The sequence below is a fragment of the Myotis lucifugus genome, unplaced genomic scaffold (genome assembly GCF_000147115.1).
Source record: "Myotis lucifugus unplaced genomic scaffold, Myoluc2.0 scaffold_2, whole genome shotgun sequence".
Lineage (NCBI taxonomy): Eukaryota > Metazoa > Chordata > Mammalia > Chiroptera > Vespertilionidae > Myotis > Myotis lucifugus.
The window spans coordinates 6551824-6574391 of NW_005871050.1; the positions used below are offsets into that span (position 1 = coordinate 6551824).

A 22568-nucleotide genomic window follows, 5' to 3' on the forward strand; every position below is an offset into this window, starting at 1 on the left:
GCCGCCAGGCGGATGCACGACCTCCGGAGACGCTGGGACCTGGGCTCCCTCTGCCGGGCCCTGCTCACTCGGGGCCTGGGCAGCGCTGGGCCACTCTCTGAAGCACGTGCTCGGTGCGATCTTCTCCAAGATTTTCGGCCCCCTCGCCAGGTACGTTTTAGGCGAAAGCGGGACTCGCACGCCCGGGCCCTGGTGAGCGGGAACTGTGTGGGGAGGGGAGAGCAGCCGCGCGGGGAAGAGAAAGGCGCAAAGTTCCAGCTGGCCCTTGGCGACGGGGCTTGGGCGCTCCGAAGGGACGCAGCGCGCATTTGGCTATGCTGCTGCTCCCTCCCCGAGCACCACCGGCACCGCGCGGCGTCTCTGCCTGCAAGTCTGGCTGCCGGCGGACTCCTTCCCCCAGGGGAACTCAGCTCGCCCGGCCGAGATCTCACTCCAGGCGCCCTCCTAGGTGGGCAACCCGGTGCGGGAAAGAGCTAAGGCTTTGGGGTCTTGGGGAGGAAAACTGCTGGGGCAGGCGAGGAGGCGGCTGCTTGAGCGCCTAGAGGACGGGGGAAAGAAGCTTGGAAGAGTCCTGTGGGTGAAGCGGGATGGTGATGGGAGCCGCGGAGCCACCGAAAGTGGAGGGAGACACGCAGGGGCTCGGACAGGGGGGTGTGAGTTGGAAAGTGAGGCAACTGGGCTCCTGGGGGTACGAAACCCCGCGAAACGGCTCCCGAGAGCTCCGGCGCGGGGAGAGGGCAGGCGACCAGCGGGAAGGAGTCGGGGGGTGGAGGTGGGGGAGGCTGTGCGGCAGAAGCCACAGCGCTGAGCCTGCCGGGAAGGAAGGAAGCGGGGAAGGGCGCCGCTGCTGCTGCCTCCGCGGTAGAACACTGGGTGTGGAGGGGAGGGGGAGAGGGGCGCAACGGTGGCGCCAGGGGGTGGGGGATTGCGGGCGCACGGCGAGTGCGGGCTGAGCTGCGGGATTGACGTAACGAGCTTGGGTTTCCCTCAGCGTCGGGAATATGGATGAGAAATCCAACAAGCTGCTGCTGGCTTTGGTGATGCTCTTCCTATTTGCCGTGATCGTCCTCCAATACGTGTGCCCCGGCACAGAATGCCAGCTCCTCCGCCTGCAGGCTTTCAGCTCCCCGATGCCGGACCCGTACCGCTCAGAGGATGAGAGTTCGGCCAGGTTCGTGCCCCGTTACAATTTCAGCCGCAGCGATCTCCTGCGCAAGGTAGACTTCGACATCAAGGGCGATGACCTGATCGTGTTCCTGCACATCCAGAAGACCGGAGGTACCACTTTTGGCCGCCACCTTGTGCGCAACATCCAGCTGGAGCAGCCTTGCGAATGCCGCGTGGGTCAGAAGAAATGCACTTGCCACCGGCCGGGTAAGCGGGAGACCTGGCTCTTCTCCAGGTTCTCCACGGGCTGGAGCTGCGGGTTGCACGCCGACTGGACCGAGCTTACTAGCTGCGTGCCCGCCGTGGTGGATGGCAAGCGCGACGCCAAGCTGAGACCGTCCAGGTGAGTGCGCGCCCGTGTTGAGACGGGGCTCTGGAGCGCCAGAGTGCCTGCGACCCCAGTGCTCACCTCGGCGCCCTCAGGGTTGCGCCCCTGCTGGGCAGGCGCCAGGTGCCCTAGCGCGCACTCTCCGGCGCCTGTGGCGGCAAGGGAAGCCTGTCCACTTCCGGCCCAGACTCCTGTCTGTCTGTCCGCGGGGTGGCCAGCTTGGTGGCTGGGAGCGGGTGCAGAAAAGCCCGGAACAAGCGTCCCCCCCCGCCCGCCGCCGTTGGGACAGGGTAGGGCACGCAGGCAAGAACCATGATGTGCGTAGTGTCCCTGAATCCCCTCTGTCCTAGCTCTTCTCCACACCCCGGTTCTGAAGTCTCCTTTAAACTTTTTTCCCTCTTTTCCACTCCCGCATTCATTCCCCCTTTTATTCTCACTTCTATTTGCCTTTCCCTCTTTCTAATGCTCCTGATCTTGTTTTGATCTTGCCTTCTCCTTCCAAATTTCTTCTCTCACTTTCTCTTTTTCCTCTTTCGCTATTTTCCTTTTTCTTTCTCTTCCTGGCAGACTTTTGTCCCCCTTTCTTCCTCTTTTTTCTCCTGTGGCTCTAGTCTCCAGGGAGAGTGGGTGTCCCTCTGCCGCTGTCTGAGGACACCGGAGAGAGCGGAGAGAGCGTGTGTATCCAGCTTGTGCCCCTCTACTGGCTGCACGCCAGGCATCCGAGGCGGTTTTCCAGTGCTAGGGTCATCCTCAAGGCCGATGGGTGGGCTGGGACGTTGCCCCGACCCCGTGTGGGGTTCATCCTTGAGAAGCCGCTTGTGATTTACAAACCCTGAGCCCCATCTCCAGGTGCAGCCTGCCCATTTGCTAGATCTGGGACTGATGCGAAAAAACCTGATATATGAAGAGATTGTAGCCACTTGCTTTTGAAATTAGGACATTTTCCTCTATCCATCTGCAATGCCGGGTTGGTGGAGGTCATGGAGTACCATAAAGGTGGTTCTGGGGAGGGTGTGTTGGGGTGCAGGTGCTCCAGCAAGAGCTCCCATTCTCCCCAAAACAAATCAGCTGAGCAGATAAGGGAATGGGCAAGGTAAGTCCAGTTGCCAGGGAGCCTCTGGACTGGGTCTCTGGGCAGACAAAGTCGTGGCTGTACTCTTTGCTTCCTATCTAAGTGACAACAGGGGCTCTTGAGGATGCTGCTGCTGCAATGGCTGCCTATCTGGACCCTCTCCCAACACTCCCTGCTAACCCTTCATGGGAGATACTCAGTACTAGGTGCTCTGGACTAGGTGGTGGTCTGGATTAGGTGGTGGTCTGGACTAGGCGGTGCTCTGGACTAGGCAGTGCTTTGCAGGTGTCTTTTGGAATGCCATAGCCAGTGCAGTTTCTTCTGTCCAGTCTCAGGCAAACGGAGCCCTCTGACTTTCTGGCGACCACTGAAATTCAGAGGAATCATCACTCCCTACTCTCCCTTCCCTCAGTTTACAGTGTCCTTTCTTGAGAGCTGAAATCCTGGCAGAATCTGTTGAATTTTCATTTCCTTTCCAGTGCTAACAGATTTTTTTTTGCCATCTTAAGAGAATCTTGGCCTCAGGAAATTTGCTGCCTCAATCCATTATGAGAACTGTGTAAGTCATGGTCACCACAATATTCTGGTGTTTAGGAAGATTCCAAATAATTTGGCAATATTGCAAATAATTTCTCTTGCTGATGGAGCTTGTAGGTGTATTGAGGGGTGGTGATATAAAAAGCTTTTAGGGCAAAAATAAAATTCCACAGCTGTGACGGTGTCAGAGAAGTAAAACTGAGTTCCACAGGACAGATATGCTTTTTAAAATCCTTTTGGACATGTAGGTCAGGGTGTGACATGTTGTATAAACACATTTCCTGGGTTGCCCCAAATCAAAGTAAAATCATTTGGGGGAAATGAAATTTTCTTTTTTTATATATATTAAAAAATATTTTTGTATTGACTTAAGAGAGGAAGGGAGGGAGAGATAGAAACATCAATGATGAGAGAGAATCATCATCAATTGGCTTTCTCCTGCAGTCCCCCTACTGGGGATTGAGCCCTTAAACTGGGCAGGTGCCCTGATTGGGACTCAAACCTTGACCTCCAGGTTCATAGGTGGACGCTTAACCACTGGGCAACACTGGCCGGGTAGAATGAGATTTTGTTGGTCATAAAATGGGTGATACCACAGTGCCATCTAGTCTAATCAAAGAAGAACCACTTTTTAAAGAGAGTTACTGGATCTTACAATATTTGCAAAAACGAAATAAAATTTGCTAAAGAAACATCATGCTATCCCAAGGGCACCTTTTTATTTCATTAATTCCTACCCATCTCCAGAAATCTTCATTTTGAACAGTAGTGAAAGCCTGAGAGTTCCAGAATTTTTCAGGATGTTAACAAATCCATGCTTGCAGGACCAGTTCTGTGAGTTCTGATAATCTATATGAACCAAGAGATGTATAAGTGAGATTGTGTGTGTGTGTGTGTGTGTGTGTGTGTACATGTGCATGTAGTAAAAATTAGAGACGGAGGCAGCTGTACTGGCACCGATGTGTGAGGATGAGGAACTGGTCTCCAGAGATGAGTCAACCATTGGGAGTTCCTGCGTCCAAAAGCCTACTGTACTGAACTGAGGGGAACAACAGCTTAGCCTGTTCGGTCTATGAGTTCTGACACCTGGGTCTTAGTTCCAGGCCAGCCACGAACCAGCTGTGTGACCTTGGACCACAGCCTGTCCAAGCCTGATATGTGTGAAGAGCACATTCCAGTTTCTGATGAGCTTTCACATTTATTATCTCTGGTATTTCTTTGTAAACGTGCACTATCTTTGGGAAGAGGGCAGAGTGAGCAAAAGTACCCCAGTTTATCAGATAAAAGTGAAGCCCAGAGGGGCTGACGGACTTTCCCAATTGAGCACTTTAGTAGCACAGAAGGAATCTTACTCCAATTCTGTTTGACTCCACAGCTGTTTTGGTCTTTTCACTGTGCCTTGATGAGTACAGTGAGATATTTCATATTAGTAAATATCACAAAATAAACACACAGCAAATGTTAACTGATATTGTTGTCACCTGCATCATCACTGTTTTTAATAACTTTACATATGTGAGTTTGGATGAGAGATTGGACCAGGGTTGCCACACCCATTGGAAGAAGAAATTTCTATCTCTTTGAGGCTTTATGCTCACTGGGAATAGTTCTCCTGGCTAGGTTGCAGAGGGGCTTTTGATTGTTATGTTGGAAATCACTACAAAGCAGAAAAGAATAGGAGGATGCTGGGAGCCTGGTGAATAAGTGTCAGTAGGAGCCTTCACGCAGTGACAGGGGTCACCTTCTGAGTCATAACCATCCATTGGCATTAGTAGGGCATGAGAGGCCATTGTGGCCATATACCAAGATCTTGCCTGAATCCTGTTCTCAGTGCTGCATTTGAGATGGCTTCCCCGTCTCAGCAGATGGTAAAGTGTTTGGGTGATATATAACTGCTCAGTAGAAACGACTATGGCCTTGTTGTCCCGAGAGGACAAAGAGAGACTGCTTGGTTGGCAAAAGGCACAAGTTGTTTATTAAGAATATTATTCCTTTTTTAAAAACCTAGAAATTTCATTTCATGCATCTGTTTGCCAATATGTTGTTTGGGATAGAGAAGAGTCCTGCTCAGTCTAGAATTTCTAAGACTATTTTTGAAAATGTATTAAAACATTGTTGCTTACTAGCTGTCAAAACTCGCAAATTCTGAAGGCTTTTTTAGGCCAAATTCCTTCTGTTTGTAGTCAGTTCTGGTGTACCACTTGATCTGTGGGAGGAATTGAGAATTGGGCACCGAGAAATTGCCCTAGTGTCATTCTTCTTTAAAACATGTGGTGCTGGCCTTCACACACAGAGTGGCTGGGAGGAGGAGGAGGTCAGTATCTATACAATTCAAAGTATCTGGTCATCATATTCATGTTGCATCCTAGACTTTTAGCATTTCTAAATTTTCCAGTAGCTGCACAGGAGAGTAACTAGTTGTTATCTAAAATTCAGTAGGCAATCACTAATATGAAAGGACTAAAAGGCATTTATATGGAGAAAAGCTTTCTTTTTCCCTTTTTTGTCATTCCTTTTTAAATATTGTGAATGTTTTATTTTTTTCCCATTTCTGTTTAAAAGGTAGCTCTATTTTGAAAGAGCAATGTTTTATTTAAATTTTTTTTATTTCTCAATTACAGTTTACAGTCAATATTATTTTGTGTTTGTTTCCAGTGTACAGTATAATAGTTAAACAATCACATAATTTATGAAGTGTTCCCCCTGGTATTTCCGGTACCCACCTGGCACCCTATGTAGTTATTACACATCACTGACTATATTTTCTATGTTGTACTTTCACATCCCTGTGACTATTTTGTGTACTTCTTAAAAATACATATTTATTGCTTTGAGAGAGGGAGAGAGAGATAGAAACATCAATGATGAGGAAGAATCATTGATTGGCTGCCTCCTGTATGCCCCACACTGGGGATAAAGCCTGCAACTCGGCCATGTGCCCTGACCAGGAATTGAACCGTGACCTCCTGGTTCATAGGTTGACACTCAACCACTTAGCCACACGATGGGCCAATTTGTACTTTTTAATCCCTTCACCCTTTTCACCTAATCTCCCACTGCTCCTCTCCTCTGGCAACCATCAATCTGTTCTCTGTGTCTATGAGTCTGTTTCAATTTAGTTTGTTCTTTAGATTTTTTCATAAAGTGAAATCATACGGTATTTAGACGGTATTTAGAAAGTGCTATGTCTTAATAAGAACATAGTGCATGTGCCTGCTCACACCTCACATGCCCATGCTCCAACTCCTTTGCTTTTTAGATTTTGCAGTTAAACATGATGAATTGACAGGCTTGTGGTACAGGGTGAGGCAGCGAGTCAATGGACTGTTAGAACCAGCAATGCTGTCCATCAGGTTGTAGGCCACTTGGCTCTCCCAGGACAGCTTTACATACTGAGGATGAATTTCCTGAGCTATCTTTGATAAAAGCTGTTATACTCTTCCACTGTTTCACAGGAGAGGGAGAGACATTCACCATGATAACATCTGTAGAACTTCAGCAGTATTAGTTTGCATCTTTGCGTGAAGGGAGTCCTAACAAAGCTCTGAGTTCTTAAGGAAGTATAAAAGGTCCTTTAGAATTAGGATTTCTTAGTATAATTTTATATTATTGCTGTTATGTGGCAATAACAATTTTAGAGTTTGTCTTTTATAGGTATCTGTTTTCAACCTGGGTAATATGAAATGTCATTAAGGAATAGTCATCTCTTCCATCCGTTAGTCATTAAACAAAATTTTTGTAACAATGCCCATTATATTCCAGGAAAGACATGTCATCCTTTCTCTCACAAATCTTACAATAGAACAGAACACTTTGGTATTTTAGATATTTAATAAAGAAGAATTTTGTTTGAACATGATTTAAATATCAATAATATATTTAAAATGGCATACCTTTACTAGAATATATTTAAAAATAGAGTTAAGTCCATCTGTTTATGTTACAGTTTCAGTGGTTCTTAACCTTCCTAATGCCGCGACCCTTTAATACAGTTCCTCATGTTGTGGTGACCCCCAACCATAAAATTATTTTCGTTGCTACTTCATAACTGTAATTTTGCTACTGTTATGAATTGTAATGTAAATATCTGATATGCAGGATGTATTTTCATTGTTCTCAACCTACAGGTTGAGAACTTTAGATCCAATCAGCAAACTTTGTGGAGTAAGTATTATGAACTCCTAGCAGTGCTGGTATAGCAGTTTGGGAAGGTTAGAGGCAAGACAAAGCCAAAAAAGCCAAAGTTGCCATCTTCAGCCGCAGGTCCATAAAGACTAGTGAGTAAAGTGCAGAACACTGTAGTATAGATGGATGAGTGGTGAGGAGGAACTTTTGATTCTGGTCAAGTTCATACCTGTCTGTAAAAATGGAAGATTTAAATGAGATACTTTCTAAGACCTTTTGCTTTATAAAGTATGAGGAACAGGTGAGAAAAAGGAGAAATCTGTTTTTCAAGGTTTCTGGGAATAGGTAGGGCATATTTAGAAGACATAGGGTAGCAGAATTGGTAACAAAACAAGACCCATTTATATGCTGCTTACAAGAGATTGACCTAAGATCGAAATATATATACAGACTAAAGAGATGGAAAAAGAAATTTCATGCAAATGGCAAAGAAAATAAGGTGGGTTAGATATACTTATATTAGACAAAATAGACTCAAAACAAAGGCCATAAAAGAGACAAGGAAAGACATTACATAATGCTAAAGGAATTGATCTGACCAAAGGATATAACTCTTGTAAACCTTTATGCATCTGACATAGGAGCATCTAAAAAAAGTAAAGCAAATCTTGATGGACATAAAGGGAGACATTGATAGTAATACAGTCATAGGGGATTATAACACCCCATTGACATCAATAGATAGAACCTCCAGATAGAAAATAAAGAAGGAGTTAGTGGATTTAAATGACAAACTAGATCAGATGGATTTAATTGCTATCTTCAGAGCAATTCACCCCAAAGCAGCAGAATACACATTCTTTTCAAGTGCACATGGAACATTTTCTAGGATAGACCACATGTTAGGGTGCAAAACAAATCTCAATAAATTTAAAAGGTTTTAAATCATATCAAGCATCTTTAACCATAATGGTATGAAACTTGAAATCAGTTACAATAAAATAAACTGGAAAAACACACGAAGACATGGACACTAAATAACATGAATGGGTTAACAATGAGCTCAAGGAAGAAATAAAAAAAATACTTGGAAATACATTAAAATGACTATACAACAGCACAGATTCTATGGGACATAGCAAAAGCAGTTCTAAGAGGGAATGTCATAGCATTACAGGTCTACCTGAAGAAACAATAAAAATTTCAACTAAACAATATAACTTTACATTTAAAGGAACTAGAAAAAGAACAACAGAGCCCAAAGTGAGTAGCAGAAAGGTAATAGAGATCAGAACAGAAACAAGATAAGAGTCTAGAACAGTGGTTGTCAACTATCCTAATGCAGTTCCTCATGTTGTGGTGACCCCCAATTTCATTGTTACAAATTGAACATAATTAAAGCATCGTGATTAATCACAAAAACAATATGTAATTATATATGTGTTTTTCGATGGCCTTAGGTGACCCCTGTGAAAGGGTCGTTCGACCCCCAAAGGGTTGCGACCCACAGGTTGAGAACTGCTGGTCTAGAAAAACATTACAAATGATCAATGAAACCAAGAACTCGTTCTTTGAAAAGATAAAATGTATGGACAAACTTTTAACCATACTCATCAAGAAAAAGGATAGCCCTAACCGGTTTGGCTCAGTGGATAGAGCGTCGGCCTGTGGACTGAGGGGTCCCGGGTTCGATTCCGGTCAAGGGCATGTGCCTTGGTTGCGGGCACATCCCCAGTGGGAGATGTGCAGGAGGCAGCTGATCGATGTTTCTCTCTCATCGATGTTTCTAGCTCTCTATTCCTCTCCCTTCCTCTCTGTGGGAAATCAATAAAATATAATTTAAAAAAAAAGAAAAAAAAAGAAAAAGGATAGAGAACCCCCCAAAAAAAGCAGAAATGAAAGGAGAGAAGTAAGAACCGACTCCACAGAAATACATGGAATTGCAAGAAAATATTATGAACAATGATATGCCAACAATTTGGACAATCTGGACGAAATGGGTAAAATTTTAAAAATATACTATTTACAAAACTGAATCAGGAAAAATCAGAAATTATGAATAGATGGATTACAACTAAATAAATTGAAACATTTATAAAAACAAAACAAAACAAAACAAAACAAAAAAAAACTAACAAACAGGACCAGATGGTTTCACAGGTAAATTTTACCAAACATTCAAGAAAGAACTAACAGTTATCCTTCTCATACTATTTCAAAAAATTCAAGAGGAGTGAGGATTCCCAAGCTCTTTTTACCAGGTCTGCATTATCCTAATTCCAAAACCAGATAAAGACTATAAAGAAAGTAAATTATAGGCCTATATCCCTGATGAACATAGATGTTAAAATCCTTAACAAAATATTAGCAAACCAGATCCAGCAATACATTAAAACAATCAAATATGATGATCAAGTGGGGTTTATTCTGGGGATGCAAGGTTGGTACAATATTTGTAAATCAATAAATGTACAACACATAAACAAAATGAAGGAAAAAAATCATGTGATTATATCAATAGATTTTTAAAAATTGTTTGATAAAGTCCAGCACCCATTTATGATCAAAATTCTCAGCAAAGTGGGAATAGAGGGTACATACCTCAGCTTAATAAAGGCCGTATTTGACAAACCCACAGCTGACTTAATAATGGGCAGAAACTAAAACTTTTCCTTAAGATAGGGAATAAGACAGGGATGTCTGCTTTCACCACTCATATTCAACATAGTACTGGAAATCCTGGCCACAGTAATCAGACAGGAAGAAGAAATAAAAGGTACTCAAATGGGAAAGGAGGAAGTAAAACTGTCACTATTCTCAGATGACATGATATTGTACATAGAAAACCCTAAAGATACCTTTCGTGGGTGGGATCTCCCCTCAGGCTGGCTGACTGGAGGCTCAACCCCAATCATGTCATGCTAGCTGTTGTGCAGGTGCTGACAACAAAACAAAGCACAACAAAACAAAACAAAATAAAAACATACAAAAGACAATAACAACAACAACAGGAAAAAAGGATTATGAAAGATAAAAGAGAACAAGAATATTAAAAGGAAAAACATCTGAGGAAAAAAAAGAGGGGGGAAGAATATGAAAAGAAAGAAGGCAAAGAAAAGAATAAGATTAAAGAATAGGGAAAGGAAAACAGTATTAAAGAAAAGAGGAAGGACAGAAATTATGAAAAGGAAAACAGGAAAAAAGAGAAGGAGAAAAAAATAGAGTAAAAAAGGAAATAGAAAAATAAGATATGAAAGAAAAAGATGAAAAAATAATAACAAAGCAATAAATAGAAAAAAATTAAGAAAAAAAAGCAAAGTAGAGTTTGTCTCTGCAGAGTTTAGTGCTTGCTGGGATCTCCCTTTGGGTCATATTCTTTTGTTGACTGAGGCCAACATTTGTAGGCTGATTCCCGGCCCTCTGGGAGGTACTTTGGTGATAGGAACTGTCAGAAGATGACAATGTTTGGCTCTTGCAACCTGTTGGAAGCTTCAAGCAATGCAGTTTGTGGCTGCCTCTACAGGGCTGCACATGGGAGAGGCCAAGCTGCATTGTAAGGTGGGCTTGTTAACACTGGGCCAAGGCAGTCAACAAACATCCCAAGGCACCTCGGGATCGGCCTCCACCTGCTGGGACTTAGTCATTGAAAAGGCTGTTTTTGAAAGGGTTTTTTTGGGGAATCTGGAGAATGAGACCTCTGGGTCTCCTCTGAACAGGAGGCGCTATTCAGATTTCAGGGAAGGTGGTGGCTGTGTTCCCCCAGCCCAGAGCCACGCGTCTGAGTCTGTCCCGGAATATTTCCCTGACAGCAGCATAGTGGAGCCCCTTGTATATAGTGTGATGTGGTCTACTGGAAGCTGGAAGCTTCTAGCAGTTCTCCCTTGAGGGGGAAGCACCAGTCAGGTTTCCAGAAAAGAGGGAGGAATAGCTCTACCCCAAAGCCAGTCACTGATGCCCCCTAAGTCTGCTCAGACCCGTAGGCGTGGCCTCTGCTGCTGCCTCCGCAGCAGGGATCCAGTGCGGGATGGGGCAAGCAGGATTCCCAAGGGTGGGGTGAGCCGGATTCCTGAGGGTGGGGCAAACTATCCCGGAGGGCAGGGGAATTGCCTTTCCCAGGGTTGTTGCTGCTGGGAGGAGTTTGCGCCTCTCAGGAAAAATGGCTTCTGCCATAGCAGGGTAGGGGTGATGACCTCGCACTGGTATCCTGGCTGTTGCTCTTCCACACCTCACCCTATGCCTCCCACCCCAGACTCTCCTCAGGCAACTCCAGTGCATACCGCCCTCCTTCCACCAAAGCCCTGGGTGAGTGAGTGGCTGCAAAGGAAAGAAAAATCCTGTGCTGTGTTTTTTTGTTATTGTTTGTTTTAAAGTGCCTTTGTCAATGACAGGCTCCATTTCTCCCTGGAAGTCCCAGTTGCCTTTCACAACTGGATGTTATGTGGGCTGCTATTCTAGCTCCGGTGCTCCAGGCTGGGGAGCCCAACTTGGGGTCCAGGCCTCACTCCTCTCAGGGGAACCCCCACCCCTGCAGCTTAGAGGTCCCTCCTCACCCTTGGCCTGCTGCTCATGGGAACTGGGTCAGCACCTCTTTCAACCCTGCCCTTCTACTCAGGTGGTTTCTGCCCTTCCTGTTAAAAGTCTCTTCTTCAGCTAATCTTCAGTTGGTAATTCAGGGTGAATGTTCCCCAATTTAGTTTTATTTCTAGTATGGTCTGAGAGGAGGTGCAAGAAAGGTCCACCTACTCTGCCGCCATCTTTGATGTTTTGTCAAACCCAGTTAATCTTAATTCACAATCAGTGTTATTTAAATGATGACTGCAATTCACATGTGGGACTCTTAATGGAGAAAACAGAATGTTTGCCCAGCCGGTGTGGTTCAGTGGTTGAGCGTAGACCTATGAACCAGAAGGTCATGGTTGGAGTCCTGGTCAGGGCACATGCCCGGGGTTGTGGGCTCTGTCCCCATTGGAGGGCGTGCAGGAGGCAGCCAATCAATGATTCTTTCTCATCATTGATGTTTCTATCTCTCCCTCTCTGAAATCAATAATAATAATAATAAAAGGTTTGAATAGAGGATAAAGATATTTATGATTACATAAAAATGAGAAATGTTCATCTCAAAAAAATAGCCAAAATGAAAAGGCACATATCAAACTGATTCAAATATGCACAACAAATAAAACAGACAAAAGAATGACATATTTCCTGTATAAAGAACTCCTACGAATCGACTAGATAAACAAAGGGTATGAACACACAGTTTAAAACATGGGAACTACAATTAGTTCACCGACATAGAAAAACTGTTTTAGTCTCACTGGTATTAAAGAAATGCAAATTTAAATAATTAAATGTAGGAAACCTTTTGCCCCTTTAAATAACCCTGTTTTAAAGAAATCAAAACAAAACCAAAAACTCAACATACATCACCATCACCACCAAACAAAAAATGTTGACAAGTTGTATATATCATAATTTTCATACATTGTTGGTGGGAAATACAAATTTAAATGATTCTTTTGGAATAAATGAGATAATATAAACAGAATATTAAAATATTTATTTCTTTCAGTCATGATTTCTGGCATTTTATTGGAAAACATAATCCTATACATGCTTTTCATTCATTTACTCATCTATTTATTCATTAATTTATTCAACAAATATTCCTTGAATATCTCCTATCACTGTACTATGTGCTTGGGGACACTGAGAAATTAGGGACGTGGTCCCTACTCTCATGAAGTGGGAAAGATAGACATGAAACAATTAATTACATAAAATTGTGTAAAGTGCCATTGGGGAAACGCATAGGGTGATATAACGGCATACTAGGCATACTAGAAAGGTAATGCGTTATTTATGAATGCAACAAATTGAAAAATCTGAACATCCACATGGAGGAGAATGATTCAAAAAATCTCAGTGCATTTACTTGACGAATTATTACAATACCATTTAAACGTCCTTTTATAGAGTATGGAAAATTGCTAGTGATTTAATGCTGAAGGAAAAAGAGATAATTATGGACCCAGTATAACTACCATTATGTTAACGAGAGAGAGAGAGAGAGAGAGAGAGAGAGAGAGAGAGAGAGAAGACACACAAATCATATTCCTGCCCCTTCCAAATCTAAGCATAAAGAATATACACAAAATATATTAATAGATTGATTAGTGACTTATTTTCTTATTCTGCTTCTTTGAAGGTTTTAAATTTCCTTTATAAGTTTGCACTACTTGGATAATAAAAGTAAACACTGACAATTTAAAAAATGATGTTTTATTACGACTGTGATAAATTACACTCATGTGTACTTTTAGGTTCCTGGAGACTATGGCTGGTTAGTTCATTAGTTTCTTGATATCCTGGGAGTCCTTAATGAGGAAAGCAGCCTCAGCTAAATAAACTTTCAGACTGAAAGGCAGAGGTGATAAGTCAGGCATTGTCTGCTGATTTTTCCTCATGATTGCCTGTTGTATTCCAAAGATATTTGAGTGAGTTGCTAATTTTCTTCTATGTTTAAACGTTAAATGGAACAGGAAATTAATAGTGGCACACAGTTGGAAGTGTAAAGCTTATTCTACTCAGCCAGAGACATCCAAGACAGCCTTGATTTTGAGTCTTCATGTGCCTCTTTCCAAATAAGCTGATATCAGAGTTAATGGTCTGGCTAGAAGAGTGAAGTCTTGGGGCTGGCGAAGGTCTTTAGTTCTAAATTTCCACAACTGAGAGTTTAGATCACTTAATAGTACACTCGTTGCCTTCTAGGACAGTTTCACTTCATAAGAACATTACCCCCAATTAACTATAAATTAAGTTGGTTACCCAATTGCTCTGGATATCTGAGGGGTTACTATATACAGTGAGTTGCATAGTAATGTTGAAACTCCACTCAAACTACATTCTAGGTACAAGCTATTTTGATAGTGTAAAGAATGTGATTCACAGTTGAAAAGCTAATATTGCCATTTTGTGACAAATTGAGATATTTAGTCATTGCGTTTAGGGGTGGGGGTGTGAATGGTAATGCTCCCTCTTCCATTAAAGCATAGTGAAAAATCCAATTAATGGTACATGTCTTCTAATAAAATACCATTCAGAGAAATATTTGTCTAAACTTGAGTCAATTATTTATTGACAAAAGAGCTTCTCTAGTTTTACTAGATATTGGACTTTGTGGATTATTCAGTTGGTCTTATTGCTTCCCATTTGTTTTTTCTGCCATTTTGCCTTTAAGAACAGTGTTGAAGACTTTGACATATTTCAGAGCATAACACTAAATAAATCTGTCTGGTACATTCCACTGTGCTTTTCCTGGAATATTATAAATATTCAAATATAGGCGCATGCAAATTCAAAATAAAATTCAATACATGCAAATTCTGCATAAATTCCATATTTATACCTTAGCAATAGTTTTGAACTTGTTACCCTATAATATAAATGTATCAAATATGATCACATAGGAATTACCAATAAATGTATTTTTCTGATTAAACTGTGGGTTCTCTTTTAAGTCACAATTTAAGCTTCAATTCTGAGATATATTATAAGAGAATAATTTGCACTTCATTTACTCTGAATTGTCAAGAATCATTTTCTACTCCAATGTAAATGTCTATGAAAAGGATTTCTTATTCAGTTTGATTGCTTTTTAAATTTTACTAGCAGAGATGTCCTAGTGAGCCTAAGAGAATTGGTCTGTTTCTTGTGAAGAGTTTAGTGCCATGAACTTTTCTGAAAAAATACAAAGCAATTGAAATGTGCAAAGCATTGATTTGCATCAAATGGATTAGGCCTGTGTGCAGCATTTCTTGCATTAATTGACTTTCTACCATAACTGTGCTTTCTTTAAAAAAAAAAGAAAGAAAAAAATCTTCAGTATAGTGTCAGTTCCAATCCACTCATGGAGATCATTGGATTTTTGTTAACTTCCTACAGCAGTCAACGGAAGCAAATGGTGTTTAGAAATTGACTAGGGTGACCAGGTTATAGCCAGGAAACACAGAGATTGCTTTAAAAGGTCCTTTGATCTTGGCAGTCAACTCCTCAGTTATTACAATAAATAACAGTTGACTAAATTCACCAGTTGAAAGACATGGATTATCACAATGGGTGAAAATATGAAATCTAACTATATGCTATATATAAGAGACAAAGCTAAAACATATACAGATAGGATTGGAATATATATACTATGCAAATACTAAGCAGAAGGAAGCTGATATAGGCAAATTGATATGAGACCAAATAGACTAAGCAAAAAAAAACTTTATTTGGGATAAAAACCATCACTGAATAATGATGAAAAAGTTCAATTCTTTAGATAACAATTCTAAACTTGTATGCACTTAATACCATCGTTCTGAAATATATGAAACCAAATTTGACAGATCTATAAGGAGAAATGGTAAAATCTACTAACCTCTTTCTGAAATTGATAGACAAATGAACAAAAAATGAGTAAAAATACAGAAAATTTGAACAACATGGTTAACAAACTCAATGTAATGGTCCTGCACCCAATTAGAAGACTATACATTTCTGAAAATAGACTATCTACTACTAAGGCATAAAGTCTGGCAGGAATAAGGGATCAAGCTATAATCTGAGCACATGAGAAAGAGTATTAGTGGTCTGAATTATTTGGAAGTATTGCCAATCTTTCACTTACCACATCAAGTTTTTTAATTCACATGCAACAGTGAAGAGCCCAAGACTTAGGAAAAGGGAATTACTGTAAAGTGATGGTTTGACCCAGGTAGCTTGACCAGACTTTCCATGAAGACCTATTCATGTTTAGGGGTATTAGGGACATAATATATTTTTCTCATTTAATCCTCAATAAAACCTTCTCAGGTAGATGTTTAAAAAAACAATTTAAAGATGAGAAAACATAGAATTAAACAAAATAATAGTATATAACCCACCTAAATCTGCACAGCCAGTCAATATTGGAGCTGACATTTAAAACCAGTTAAGCCTCATGGCCTGTTTGGTATGTTTTAATACCGTCTAAATTCTCAGACAAATCTCCCAAAGCCTTTACCCTCTTTTTTTGATGTATCTATACAGGCTGAGTGGAATGGAGACTGGAAGTGACTATCTGGTGATATCAGTATCCAACATATTAACTGATTTTTTAAAAGCTCCTTTGAAAAATGTTTAAGCCCGGCTGGTGTGGCTCAGTGGTTGAGTGTTGACCCAGGAACCAATAGGTCATTGGTTCAATCCCAATAAGGGCACATGCCCAGGTTGTGGGCTTGATCCCCAGTGGGGGCCATGCAGGAGGCAGCCAATTGATGAGTTCCTCTCTCATGATGTTCCTTTCTCTTTATCCCTCTCTCTTTCTCTCTCTCTAAAAAAAAATCAATAAAAACGTATTTAAAAAAGAAAAAAGTTTAATAAAAATCACTCTTTAAAGGTGAATCCTGAAGCTCTTTTTTTTCCTCCCTCTTAAATAAAGATTTAGATACCCAAGGTATTGCAAATGCTTTCAACACTGATTTACACAGAAGAATGATGTTTTAGGGAGAATTTTTTTAAAAAAGAGTTATATTAGAGGAAAGATTCATTTTTTCCAGGTAAGGAAAATGAAAACCTTAACTGTATTTTAGGTTTTTTTACCCTATGTGGACTTAACATATGATGCACACACTTCATAAGATTTGTAAGAGGCCAAACTGTCTTGTTGTGGAATATTGGCGGTGGGCTCATTAGCAATTTCAGTTACACTACTCTGAGTGTGGCCTGTTTCTATAAATGACAGTTTTCTTTTGTTTGTTTTTGCTCCATTTGGTCTGTGTAGACTTTTGGAGGATAGTGTGAATCAGTTCACCCAGGGCAGCTCATGTAATCTTGAAGCACAAGGAGCCAGTGGAATAAAGATGTTTTCTCTCAAAACCCAGTGAGTGGTCTCAGAGAAAATGAATTCTGAAGCCTGCTTTCATCCCAGGGGCTCACCATGAAAATAATAAAAGTATATTTTATTACTGGAATAACCAAGTAAGGGTAGCAAATTCCCTTAGGAGTGACCTCTCTCTTTTGGAAGAGGCAGCTTAGAAGAGTGCCATTAAAGAGAATATGAAAATGAGGATGAGCGTACCAGTCTGGCTGACTTTAGTGCGGGCAGCAAAGAAATTAGGTTGAAGGCATCAAAGAATGCTAAAAACATGCCCAATACAACTAGACCTATTATGACTTTGGGATGATGGCTACCTCAGTACAGTACATGCCTTATGACTGAGACTTTGCTAAGTAGAAGATTAACTGGCACAATATCTTGAAGGTTGAAAAACTATCTTAACCTATTTGCTGGATACACTAGAGGCAAAAATACTTATTAGTTTTGTGTTTGGTTTTGCTGAGCGTGGTACAGTATATTGTAACTATAATAGGTCAACTCCAACTCATTAAAGCATGTTCAAATGAAGCATATTGGGTGAATGATGTATTGTAGGACATTTACATAAAAATACTTCAGTAACAATTGTAATGGACATGCAGAAATGATATTACACATAAACACACTGTAAGATTAATGAAATATAATTATACTGTATGAGAATATGGAGCTGAAGCAAGGTATTTAAAAATATTTTAAATTTTTAGACAAAACAGTCTGTGTGTATTTCTCCTTTTAGGTGAGAATCCATGCTTAGCTTCTACCACCCTCACTTTGTTTGTGACTTGGAAGCAAAGCAAAAGAAAAAAGAAAAGGTACCATTTTGGTATTAGTATAGCATTTTGCAATCTTATGGCAGTTTTGTATTTATCGCCATATGGGCATACATTAAATCTGCATCTTCCTCTCATTTATATGTTTATGAAGTTATAAAGATATGCACATGCGCACACAAAATAATTAAGCAAGTGATATGTGTTTGACAATGTTTGGTGACTTAATGCCAATTAGAGGGTTTTTTTTAAACCCTTGCTTTTCTAATCCAATTGCTCCCATGCTTTCTGGTTTATGCACTTAAGGAAAGAATCCATTTAAAGTGCCAGAATTTGCATACATGCTGCTTTGAGTGAGACTTCTATTTATTCCAGATGGCCTTGAAAAATTATTATTGAGGGGTTTAGAGACCTGGATGTCACGAGATCCATTAGGATAAGACTGAAATCACACTTTTTGGTTTCCAGCAGTTCCTTCTGTACTGGAGGGGATAGGCTTTTGACATGTGGGGAGCTCAAGGTATGTGGCTTAGCTAGACTGTTTAATGCAGCCAGATTAGTCAGCTCATCTCAATGAGAGTTCAGCATTGCAGACACTTCGCCTAACCCTGTTGTAGGAAAGTGGCTCATAATTTTCCAGAGCTCTGCAGAATGCTAAGTTAAAGGCTGCATATGGGATTTTTAAGCGTCGAAGTAAGCAGTTAAATTGACAATCTCTCCCCTTTGGAGATTGGTATGACCAAGGCTGCGATGCTCTCCATTGAATGTCATGTTTGTTTTTCTTTTAAACCACAGTGATGCAACCATTATTCATTGTAGGAAGGTATCAGTGGACTGGGTGTGGGGTCGTAGGTTGTGACATTTGTGTCAGAATATCTTCTCTAGCTAATGTCACAGAAGTCAGGTTTCCATGCTGACAGCAAACAAGCCAGGGACCCCAGAAATCCAGCTCTTCTGGTTTACTGGGCTCTGACTCCAACATGTAGCTCTTTCTGGTTAACTGAGAGGAGCTCTTATATGCAGTAAATCTGCTAAGTCAGAAAGCCCACAGTATGCACAGCTATAACATCATTTGGCTCTTGGTTATATACCTTGGTGGTCTCCGAATTTAGCTTAGCAACAGAAACCTAAAAGGAAGAAAACAAATATTCTTCCAGAACTTTAAGCAGGTAAAAATATTCAATAAATAGTAGGAATTTCGAATTGAAATGTCAGAAGCTAAAGTTGGGTCTGAGAAAGAAATACCATTGAGAAAAAGACAAATTATTGCCATAATAAAATGGCAGATTGCCTATTAGTGACTCTCACGTCCCCCTCCCAGATGTAGTTTTGGAGATAATCAGTGTACCCACATCTGCTTCAGGGCACAGGGGTCTGCAGTGGCCGCCTGCAAACTGGCAGCTTTAATAGTGATCAAGTTTGGTTTCAGAGCCACTGGTGACTTTCATATTAAAATACTGGGGTACCATGTTTCTGCTGGATTAGGAATGAGAGCTGGTTTTGGGTGCCTCTTATGATTCAGCATAATTTACTCAAGATTCATCTAAGCTGCTGCTTGTAGCAACAGCTCAATCTTTTTTGTTGAAGCCTATTCCATGGTAATAGTTTAACTATTGACCAACTCAAGGACATCTGGGGTGATTCCAGTTTTTGGGTACTATGAATAAATCTGCTATGAAATTCGTGTATAGGCATTTGTGGGGCAATAAGTGTTTATTTTTCCAGGATAAATACTCAAGAATGCAATTTCTGGGTCATTTGGTAAATGCATGTTTAACTTTATAAGAAACTACCAGACTTTTCCAGAATGGCTATATGTCATTTCACATTTCTACCAGCAATATATGAGGGATCCAGTTTCTCCTCATCTTTGCTAGCATTTGGTGTTGTCACTATTTTTTTTTATTTTAGCCATTCTGATAAGTGTTTAGTAACATCTCACTGTGGTTTTAAATTGCCTTTCCCTGATAGCTAGAGATGTTTAACATCCTTTCAGCCATCTATTTGCCTTCTTTGGTGGAATGTCTGTTCATGCCATTTGCCCATTTTCTGAGGGAATTCTTTGTTTTTTCAGCTGTTGAGTTTTGAGTGTTATTTATATAACTGCATATTAGTCTATTGTCAGATATATTGTTTGCAATATTTTCTCTTAGTTCATTGCCTGTCTTTTCATCTTATTTACTTAGTAGTTGCCATAGCAAAATTTATGATTTTGATGGTGTACAATCTATCAATTTTTCCTTTTATGGAATATGATTTGGTGTCAAGTCTAAGAATTCTCTGCCTAGCCCTGGATCTTGAAGATTTTCGCCTGTTTTTTTCTAAAACTTTTATAGTTTTCACTTTTACATTTAAGTCTATGATACATTTTAAGATATGATGCATTTTAGTGTGCCCCATAAAGATTCCTGGTTTCTAATCTGAGCTGGTTATTTTGGGAAGAGATGAAATTTAGCTAATATGCTATATCCAAAGGATTTGAAGATATTTTTAGCTTACCTCGGATGATGTGGGACAACTGAAGAGCAAGACTTTATCCAGTTATGACTTTTAACTAGGGAATAGTTATTGTGAGGAGTCATGTCATCTTTACAAGATACTCAATCTAGTGTTGGATGCTACAGGGGAAAATAACATTTTTGCAGAAATTCAGGCACTGCAAAAGTTTTATGGAGCTCTATGGACATTTCCTGATACTGCCAGGGCTGACCAGCAGACCCTGAGTGATGGATGAATGATTATTCTGACTCACATTTCAGTGAAAGAGAGGGCTAAGGGGCTGCTTGGCTATAGGAGCCAAACAGCCCCATTCACCTGCCTCCTCAGGCTTTTATTGTAACAACAGCTTGAACTAAAATTAACTATTAGATACTATCAGTAGGGTAAGCATCCTTGAGAAGACACATGCATCTGCAAGGACACCTGAAGACTAAGCATGAAGATTCCAGTAAACACCTGGGGGCTCAGACTTGTTTGGAAAAGTCAAGGCAGGGGCAAATGCCTTCAGCCAACTCCCCGTGGAGGTTTACTCCTTACAGCAGCGGTTCTCAACCTGTGGGTCGAGCCCCCTTTGGGGGTCGAACGACGCTTTCACCGGGGTCGCCTAAGACCATCGGAAAACACACATATAATTACATATTGTTTTTGTGGTTAATCACTATGCTTTAATTATGTTCAATTTGTAACAGTGAAATTGGGGGTCACCACAACATGAGGAACTGTATTAAAGGGTTGTGGCATTAGGAAGGTTGAGAACCACTGCCTTACAGACTTTCTAACTAAGTCCTGTGCTTCCCCACATGATACCCAGAGATTTATTTTTTAATTGCACACCTGAGTAATCCATTTACAGATGCTGTTATATATGAGGAAGGCCTGTAGAGGATGGCACGATCCCTTGGAATAAAGTTTCCAAGGTTCAATTCTCAGGCCAACACAGTGACTCTGGACAAAGCCCCTAAGTGTTCACTATTCCAGTTTCCTTAATGGAGAGGCAAAAATGAATGGTTGCTATCACTGAACTCATGAGGATGCTGGACTGATAATTAGATCATGCCTTCAAACCATTTTGAGTCATATTGAAAAATATGTTGTTCTCAAATTAAGTAGATAAAATAAGTGTAAATATATTGTTAAGAAATGAAACATTGGGGGAGCAGAACACGTAGACAAAATAAAAATAATAGGGGTTAGTAACACCAGTAAACAGGGATGGAAAAGATGACATTAAAGCAGTGGTTCTCAACCTTGGCTGCACATTAGAATCACCTGGGAATCTTTTTAAAATCCTGATTTCTGGGCCTCATTCCGGAAATTCTGTTTCTTTGTTATGGGGTGGGGCCACAACATTAGTGACAAAGAAACAGAATTTCCGGAGGATGAGGCCCAGAAATCAGGATTTTAAAAAGATTCCCAGGTGATTCTAATGTGCAGCCAAGGTTGAGAACCACTGCATTAAAGAAAGCAAAGAGGAAAATGCTGTTCTGCCAGTTGAAGGGAGCCACTGAAATGCTGGTCAGATTCAGATAAGGACCAAGGCCTAGTGGTCCTTTTGCTCACTTGTTTGCAATGAATTAAACTTGAAGGGGTGGGATAAATGGATGCAGCCATTTATGAATGGAAGAAAGTCTTTTTGGTTGAGCCAAGGTGATACTCTCCATATCCACCTAATAAGTTTTTGAAAGAGTGTTTAATTGTGAAAATGCCACTGTTGTTTTATGTCTACATCTTTCTGACTTTGCTCCTTTCAAAGATTTGATCTGTAAGGCAACAGATAGGAATGACAGCTCATCAGCATCTAATGAGCCAAATTGTTTACTCTATAAAATATTCTCCTACCTCCTACCTCCAACTACACAATTAGAAGGAAAGAAGCCCAGGGGTCCTGACTAAGTCATTGACATTTCTGGCTGAAGGATTATGTGCACTTCTCATTGGCTGAGCAACTTCAAAGAGTGGTCTTTTCTGTTTAACTTGAGCCTGCCCGGGCAAGGTTCTGGCTGTATCTTGATTCCAAGGATGACAATGGGAAGGTGAACAGTCATCTTTTGGATAGCGTACCAAACCTGTAGCCTGGGAATGCCTTTCACCTGGCACTCAGTGCTCTGTAGTCCCAGTGCCTTATTGATTGATTGATTTACCTACCAGATGTGAGCTAAG

At 41.0% G+C, this 22568-nt stretch overlaps 1 protein-coding gene across 1 annotated transcript in view; it reads left to right on the forward strand.

The window, feature by feature from the left end:
• The first annotated feature begins 12 nt into the window (after positions 1-12).
• Positions 13-22568, forward strand: part of HS6ST2 (heparan sulfate 6-O-sulfotransferase 2) — a 315604-nt gene continuing 293048 nt past the window's right edge. Inside the window, 3 exon segments of the mRNA XM_023757876.1 lie at positions 13-78; positions 80-150; positions 992-1510. Coding sequence (XP_023613644.1) covers positions 13-78; positions 80-150; positions 992-1510 — 656 coding nt within the window.